Here is an 8,368-nt window from a genome sequence, read left to right as displayed (position 1 = left end):
CGCACTTCCTCATCCGGGACCCGAGCCAGCCATGCGGGCTCAACCAAGTCCCGCCCCCGCATGGCGCGCGCGCAATCCTAGGGGCGGCTCTTCCCGCGTCCAGTCTCGGCCCTGGGCCGGCCCCAGCAGCCTTCTGCCCCGCCCCTGCGGCCAGGATTCTTAAAGGGGAAGGCACCTTTTGCCTCAGCTCCTATTGAACCTTAGGGCCTATTGTCTCCCCTGCTGTAACCCTGGCCTATTCCACTGTTTTCCTGGCCCTAATGGCTGCAATTCTAGGGGACTCTCACTGGCAGTCCAGGAGATCTTTTTATAACTCGAATCAGTGTGTTAGGTCATGTCAGTCCCCTGCTCCTTCCAATCACATTGAACGCTAAATCTAAAGGGCACCTCTGCTTCCAGTCCTGCAGGGCATCTTGTTTTAATTTCTTCAAGGCTTAAAGACTGGTTGAAATTGCCACGTTGCAACTGTTTATTGATTCATTCATCATCCGTCCCTTCCCATGCTTGTTCATCATTCTATGGTCAGCGCCTAGCATGGTATTAGGCACAAGTAAATGTTCAACAGATATTTGAAGGAAGAAAGATGGTTTATTCAAAAGGGATCAAAGGGGTGCCTGGGTGGCTCAGTTGATAAAGTGTCCAACTCTTGATTTGGGCTCAGGTCATGATCTCAGGGTCATGAGATCAAGCTGGTGTTGAGCTCCATATGGGGCTCTGTGCTTGGTGGGGAATCTGCTTAAGATTCTCTCTGTCTCCCTCTGCCCCTTCCTCCTGCTTGCACACACTTTCAGATAAATAAACAAATCTTGGGACACCTGGGTGGCTCAGTCCGTTAAGCGTCTGCCTTTGGCTGAGGTTGTGATCCCAAGGTCCTGAGCTCCAGACCTGCACTGGGCTCTCTGCTCAGTGGGGGGCCTGCTTCTCCCTCTGCCTGTTCTGTCTACTGCTTCCCCTTCTGGTGCTCTTTCTGACAAATAAATAAATAAAATCTTAAAAAAAAAAAAAAGGTTAAAAATAAATAAATAAACAAATCTTGAGAAAAAATGGGGAGGATTAAGGAAGTTCAGAGAATGGAGTCAACTTGATCCAAATCACACAGCCTTATATTAAACACAGAAATCTGTTGTTTTTTGGAACTTAATAACCTGGCTGCCTATAGAACTAGAGATCTGGAGGTTTACGGGAGATTTTAATGCTCTTTTCTCTGATCAGGATATCTTTGAGACAGTCAAATGGTCCAAAATGTGGACCATTTTGGCCAAGACAGTGGTTTTCCCACTTTTGGTCAGGGCTGGAGATAGATAAACCCAAATGCCAGCTCTGTTATTTTACAGCCTGTGAGTGCAAAGATCATCTGTATATATGTATAATTCATACGTAGGCTACTACAAAAGGTATTGTGATGATTTTTTTTAAAGATTTTGTTTATTTATTTGACAGAGAGAGAGATCCCAAGTAGGCAGAGAGGTGGGCAGAGAGAGAGGGGGAAGCAGGCTCCCTGCTAAGCAGAGAGCCAGATTCGGGGCTGGATCCCAGGACTCCAAGATCATGACCTGAGCCGAAGGCAAAGGCTTAACCCACTGAGCTACCCAGGCGTCCCGGTATTGTGATAATTTAACTAGAAATTCATGGCTGCCTTTACACGGTATCCACATTGTCCAGTACTTTCTCAGGCAACTACCTGCCTATAGAAGGGGAATCTGAGAAATCCAGTATTACTGGTTTGTCTTTTTTTTTTTTTTAAGATTTTATTTATTTATTTGACAGACAGAGATCACAAGTAGGCGGAGAGGCAGGCAGAGAGAGAGGGGGAAGCAGGCTCCCCACTGAGCAGAGAGCCCGATGTGGGGCTCGATCCCAGGACCCTGAGATCATGACCTGAGCCGAAGGCAGAGGCTTTAACCCACTGAGCCACCCAGGTGCCCCATACTGGTTTGTCTTTTTGCCTCAGGATCTAGCATGACTGCCTGGCATCACTATTGATCTTGTCTTTATTTTATTTTAAAAGAGTTATTTATTTATTTATTTATTTAAGGTGGGGAGGGGCAAAGGGAGAGGGACAGAGAATCCTCAAGCAGATTCCCTGCTGAGTGTGGAGCCTGACACAAAAGGCTCAATCCCACAACCCTGAGATCATGACCTGAGCCGAAGTCAAGGGTTGGATGCCCAATTGACTGAGCCATCCAGGTGCCCTGACTTTGTCTTTATTTTAAAATGTGATATTTTGGGGGCTCCTGGGTGGCTCAGTTGGTTAAGTGTCTGCCTTCAGCTTGGGTCATGATCCCAGGGTCCTGGGATCAAGCCACACATCAGGCTCTCTCCTCAGTAGAGGGCCTGTTTCTCTCTCTCCCTCTGCTGCTCTCCCTGCTTGTCCTCTCTCTCTCTCTGTCAAATAAACACACACACACACACACCCCTTTAAAATGTGATATTTTGGAGACACCTGGGTGGCTCAGTTGGTTAAGCATCTGCCTCTGGCTCAGGTTATGAACTCAAGGTTCTGGGATCTAGCCCCACATTGGGCTCCCTGCTCAGCCACGAGCCAGCTTCTCTCTCTGCCCCTCTTCCTCACTCCTGCTCTCTCTCTCTGTCTGAAATAAATAAATAGATAAACAAATCATTTTAATAATGTGATATTTTGGGGTGCCTGGGTGGCTCCATCAGTTCAGTGGCTGTCTTCAGCTCAGGTCATGATCCCAGGGTCCTGGGATCAATCCCTGCATCAGGATCCCTGCTCAGTGGAGAGCCTACTTCTCCCTCTCTCTCTGCCTGCCGCTCTGCCTACTTGTGTTTTCTCTCTCTGTCAAATAAATAAATAAAATCTTTTAAAAATGTGATATTTTGTTGTTAGTGGGCTTTTGTATTAATTTTTATTTTAAAAATTATATTAAATATTATTTAGCTTGTTCCCTGAGCTTTTTTGACATCTTCTTAACATTTTGTGCCATAAGATAAGTGTCTCACTAGCCTTACCCAACTCTGCTCCTAGCTCTCTATTAGGCACAAAGAAGTTCAAAGGAAGGAGCATATATATCATTCAATCCCCTGAAAGTCGAGGAAAGCCAGTTTCCTAGTCAATTCCATGCTTGCCAATAATACTCTGCATTTATATATAGTATTTTAAATTATTTTAATTTGAAAGACTTAATATAACATGCCGATCATTTCATTTTGTCCTCAAACACCTTGTGAACAAGGAAATACAGGTACTTCTTATCTCCATCTGGCAAGGGAGAAAATTGAGAAAAGAGAATTTGATATAAAGCCACACTTCCCAAAACAGGCTGTTGTGCAGGTGGTTGTAGCACAGTGATCTTAGAATCAAGAATCCCCTAGACTAGATCCCTAGTCCAGGAACTAACTGCTCCAGCCGTCCCTAACCTTGACCAGGTTTGGCAATTTTTTAAAAGCTCAAAGCCTATTAAGTTTTTTTTTTTTTTTTTAAGATTTTATTTATTTGACACAGACAGCAAGAGAGAACAAGTAGGCAGAGTGGCAGGCGGAGGGAGAGGGAGAAGCAGACTCCTCACTGAGCAGAGCAGAGTCTGGAACCCCGACTCTGGGATCATGACCTGGATGGAAGGCAGGTACTTAACTAACTGAGCCACCCAGGCGCCCCCGTTAAGATTTTGTTTGTTTGTTTGTTTGTTTTTTACAAGTTTTTGCCAAATTAAAAAGTGAAATATTTGCAGTTCTAAGATATGACACCAATTATAGACATCTCTCAGGAGATGGAATCAAATTTCAATGAGGGTCAGTAAGAGAGAATCCCATTAGTCCCTCTGGAATGAAAGACTTCCCACCAGCCACTGCTGCTGACAAAACAGTCAGGGGGATCTGAATGCGTCCGCTGAATTAGCAACATTAAAGTCTTTTATAGTCAACATTTTATCCCTGAAGTTTTTGCAACTGTTGCAGTTGATTACATGTTTTTACTTATATTAAAAAAATCACAATTATTTTATAGTTTTAACTTCTGAATCCTAAAGCAAAAGTATGGATACCGAAAAGAAGCTCCTCTCTTCACAGACCACCACCCCCCCCCCTCGCCGCCTTCTCCCAAACAGGTCTCCTTTGTGCCACGCGACGTTTTCATCTTTAAACATTCAGAAAATTTCCCAAACCATTGTCAGTTAAATGGAACTGGCAACTTGTCAGAAGTCCTTGGCGAGTTTCTGGAACAGCCCACACAGCTCTAATTTTCTTCTGGAGAACAGAAAGGTGTCCTGAAAGGGTCTTAGGCTGAGCTCCTCGGTATGTGAGGAGGATGCTCGTTAGAAGCTCAGCCTTCAGAGCCAAGCTGGACTCGACTGGGTCAGGATCCATCCTTGCTTCCTTCTGAGGAGTTTCGTGTCCCCTGCCTGTTTACCTATATGTGAAATACAATGTACCTGCCACCTAATAGGGAAGTGACCATTTCATAAGGATGTCTGTGAGAGTTAGGGTAGCTATTAACCAGGGAGGCACGCAATTCATTTGGGGTTTCGAGGGATTTGAAAAGTACACCCCAAAGTGAATGCTTTTCAGCAGAATCCGTCGCTCTATCGCAAGACCTGAGCCCTTTGCATTTTACAAAAGTTCTCCCAGAAACTATTTTGTGCTTCTCAGTAGCCCCGTGAGGCCAGGCGAGGGTCCGCAACACCGTTTACAGATCCGAGGAGACTCGTCTGTGTTTGCCCTGTTGGAGGGGGGGGCGGTCACTAAATAGGAAACGAAGCTCTTGGGCATGGATCTATGTGAGACTGTCTGGAAGAAAAACAATTTCCTTCCCACAGCCGGCTACCGCCCGGCCTCCAAGCGGAAAACACGGCAAGCAGCCAGAGCTAGAAGCCACACGCAACGCCCCGCCCCCGGCGGGAGCCCCGGATGGGGAAGTAGCGCGGACACCGAGATGAGGCGGAGGCCGGGCCAGAGCGGCCCGGGGCGTGTGGGCGGGAAGGGGGGCGGGGCTCCGGGGCGGAGCCACCAGAGCTGCGCGGGTTCTCAGGTGAGCACACTGTGGCCGGGGCGGGCCGACAGGAACCTTGAGCTTGGGCACGGAAGCCGCAAGGGCTGTGGGGGCGTAGGCGGGGCGTCCAGAGGAGGCGCGGGGTACCGTGGGAGGGTCCGGCCCTCGAAGTCCGGGCTTGAAGAGGGAAGGGGCTCCGGAGCTGCGGGTGAGTGGGGCTGCTCGCCGGGCCCGGGTTTGTGGAGTGTGAGGGAGGGGGTGGTGGCCCAGGTTCGAGTCCTGACCCCACTCCCCATGCTGCTGTGTGATCTTAGACAAGTCTCCGAGCCTCTCTGAGCTTTAGTGGCCGCAGCTGTGAAATGAGAGTGGGGAGGAGGAGTCGCTGAGAGTTTGTACAAATGGACATTAAAGGAACGAAGCCCAGCCTTCCTCCTGTTTATCCTCTCCTAGCCCAGGACACTGACTGGGAAACGTGAATGGTGGGAGTATCTCAGTGTCTGAGTGACCTTGGGCAAGTCCCTTGCTCTGGCCCACCCTTTCTTCATCCACAAAATGAGTGCGCTAACCTGTTTCAAGATCTCTTTAGTATTTGGGTGTTTTTGCTTTAGATGGAGACAAGGTAGTGAGTGCCCAATTGACTACAAGTTTTCCATTTAGGGGGTGATAGAATATCTTTTTGGAGGTTGGAATAGACCCTGGGCCAAATTTCCTTTAGTTTCCAGATTCTCCGTTTTGCCCTCTAACCCTCCTTGTAATTGGAGGAGTGATTTCATCCAAGGGTTGGTGCTACCTCTTCTCTGAACAGTACCAGTATATTCAATGGCCTAAAATCAAAGAGCAGTTGCAAAAAAAAGTCTGACATTCTAGCCTTTTTGTGTTTCAGTGGCGGAGAGGCAAGATGACTTCTCTCCCCCAAGCTTGGAACAGCTGAAGGAAAAACAACAGTACAAGATGAGAACAACAAAGGTCTACAAACTTGTCATCCACAAGAAGGGCTTTGGGGGCAGTGGTCAGTATTGATTGGTCTTTGGGGGTTGTGTAAGTTGGCTGAGGTTCTTGGTGTGTCCAGTGCCTTGAAAATGACACACTGACTCACATGACCATAGCGGCTAGAGGCAACTTAACTGAGTGAAACAGCAAGTATTAAATAGTTGCAGGGAGGACAGTAGCACCAGAGAGCACAGGCCCCTGCTAAAAGTATTTGTATTCTGACTTTTAAGGAACATGGTGAATGTTGCCAGTCTACTACCCTTCATTTATTTGTATTTTATTATTTATTTATTTAAATTTTGAAAGATTAATTAATTTATTTGACAGGAAGAGAGAGAACAAGCAGAGGGAGCTGGAGGGGGAGAAGCAGGCTTCCTGTCGATCAGGGAGCCAATGTGGGGCTTGATCCCAGGACCCTGAGATCATGACCTGAGCCAAAGGCAGATGCTGAGTTGACTGAGCCACCCAGGCGCCCCTATTTGTATTTTATGTTACACATTTATTGCATATATCTTATAAAATCCTAGTATGCACTGGTTTGGCAGATAAAAGAAACCTACATTATATGAGAGCAGTAGTAGACACACATTAGGTCTGATCAAAGCATGAAACTTTGCCTGGCTGAGAGGCATAGTGAGGAGGGGCAGGACAAAGCATATTGTTCTGTACTAAACCAGATTTTTCAGCTCTGCCTCTAACTTTCCCTGTGACCTCAGGCAAGCCCCTAGTTTATCTTATCTACAACTTCAAGCACATTAGAACAGTTTCTCTGTTTTTCTTAGCACATTGTGTCTATTAATCTGCAGAATAGGATGGCGATTAGTAATATGATTTTTTTTCTTTTTGTAAAGAAATTATTTTCCTTTTTGTCCTAACAATCTTATTTGCTTCAGAAATTGGAATTAACAACACAATGAGGTTTTTTTTTTTTTAAGATTTTATTTATTTATTTATTTGACAGACAGAGATCACAAGTAGGCAGAGAGGCAGGCAGAGAGAGAGGAGGAAGCAGGCTCCCTGCCGAGCAGAGAGCCTGATGCAGGGCTCGATCCCAGGACCCTGGGATCATGACCTGAGCCAAAGGCAGAGGCTTTAACCCACTGAGCCACCCAGGCGCCCCACAATGAGTCTTTTTAAAAGTGTATTTTACTATGCATTTGCTCTTGTATATGTGTAAGCCTCCCAAGGGCAAGGATTCCCCAAAAAGGAAAACACTAGTTTGGATATCATAAAGTATGTGAGGATTGAATAAGATGATATATGGAAGGTATTAGGTAGAGTATCAGACTCAGTGCCGCTCAGTAAATGTAACCATTATAATTACCAGGGCAAGGATATACCAGGTGTTGCTGTATTTAAAACACAATTTCTGCTAAAATGCAGAGTCTGTTGTTAATACTAGATTTTGTATTCAGTTGATGCTGCCTGAACACTTGTGGGTAGAATTGAGTAGAAAACAGAAACAACTTTTGACAGATGGAAGAATAAGAAGATACAGTATATACAGTGTATATACAATGTATACATGTCTACTTTTTCACCTGTATAAGAGAAAGACAGCTAGGTGTTATACCCCGTCTCCTGTAGGGCTATAAATAAAAACACATCAAATGAAATTAGGTGCATATCTGTGCTAAACATAAAGGTTATGAATATGACAAGGTCCCTTGTCCCTAAGGAGCTTTTAGCTTGATGAGACAGATATGCAAAAAGGAAATGGTAAAATGAAACAGTGGAATTAGTGCTCAGGGAGTTTAAATCAGAATATGGAAGTTAGGGGAAGGCATCATAGTGGATTTGGCATAAAACTATCAATGGAAGCAATATACCAAATAAAATTTGGGATTAACCCAATGCTTTGCTTTCCTAGGCTGAATTTTTTGGGAGTCTGATTATATTTGAAATTTAAATATATGTATTTGTCATGGTTTTAGCATAATTAAAGGCTGTAGCTTTTCCTCAAAATCAAAACAACAAAAAAATCACTCCCTCTATGATTCTGAGCTTGTTATACATGAAAGGATTCTCTCCATTCCCAGTGAGTGTGGAGGTGGGGGTAGATAAACATATGAAACATATGTCCTCCCTATATTTTAAGAGTTTCATTGGACCCTAATGTGAACTAGTATCCAAAATTTTTCCCTGATCAAGTGCTGCCTTCCAAAGTGTAAGGTATTTTACTTGGCTTGTGGGATTTTGTTTTGTTTTGTTTTATGACATATGGAAGGTGGTGGGCTTTAGGCAGAAGGAATCCCAGGCTAAGGGTGCCTGGGTGGCTCTGTTGTTAAGTGTCTGCCTTTGGCTCAGGGGATCAGGCCCTGCATCAGGCTTCCTGCTCAGCGAGAGGTCTGCTTCTTCCTTTCCCACTCCCCCTGCTTGGGTTCCCTCTCTTGCTGTGTCTCTCTCTGTCAAATAAATAAAATCTTAAAA

At 45.3% G+C, this 8,368-nt stretch overlaps 1 protein-coding gene across 3 annotated transcripts in view; it reads left to right on the top strand.

Annotated features, from left to right (window-relative positions):
- The first annotated feature begins 5,006 nt into the window (after positions 1-5,006).
- Positions 5,007-8,368, top strand: part of LOC111160011 (DEP domain containing 5) — a 137,305-nt gene continuing 133,943 nt past the window's right edge. For 2 of the 3 annotated variants that reach the window (XM_022522781.1, XM_022522782.1), the window contains exon 1: positions 5,843-5,957. In XM_022522781.1, the coding sequence (XP_022378489.1) occupies positions 5,900-5,957 (58 nt within the window). In that variant the 5' untranslated portion in view covers positions 5,843-5,899. Of the gene's footprint in view, positions 5,157-5,831; positions 5,958-8,368 lie in introns of those variants that run through there. The other variant, XM_022522780.1, reaches the window with a different exon arrangement.

The sequence above is a fragment of the Enhydra lutris genome, unplaced genomic scaffold (genome assembly GCF_002288905.1).
Source record: "Enhydra lutris kenyoni isolate GAN:26980312 unplaced genomic scaffold, ASM228890v2 scaffoldscaffold73, whole genome shotgun sequence".
NCBI lineage: Eukaryota > Metazoa > Chordata > Mammalia > Carnivora > Mustelidae > Enhydra > Enhydra lutris.
The sequence above is the reverse complement of the archived record's forward strand: the minus strand, read 5'-3'. Positions and strand labels throughout refer to the sequence as shown.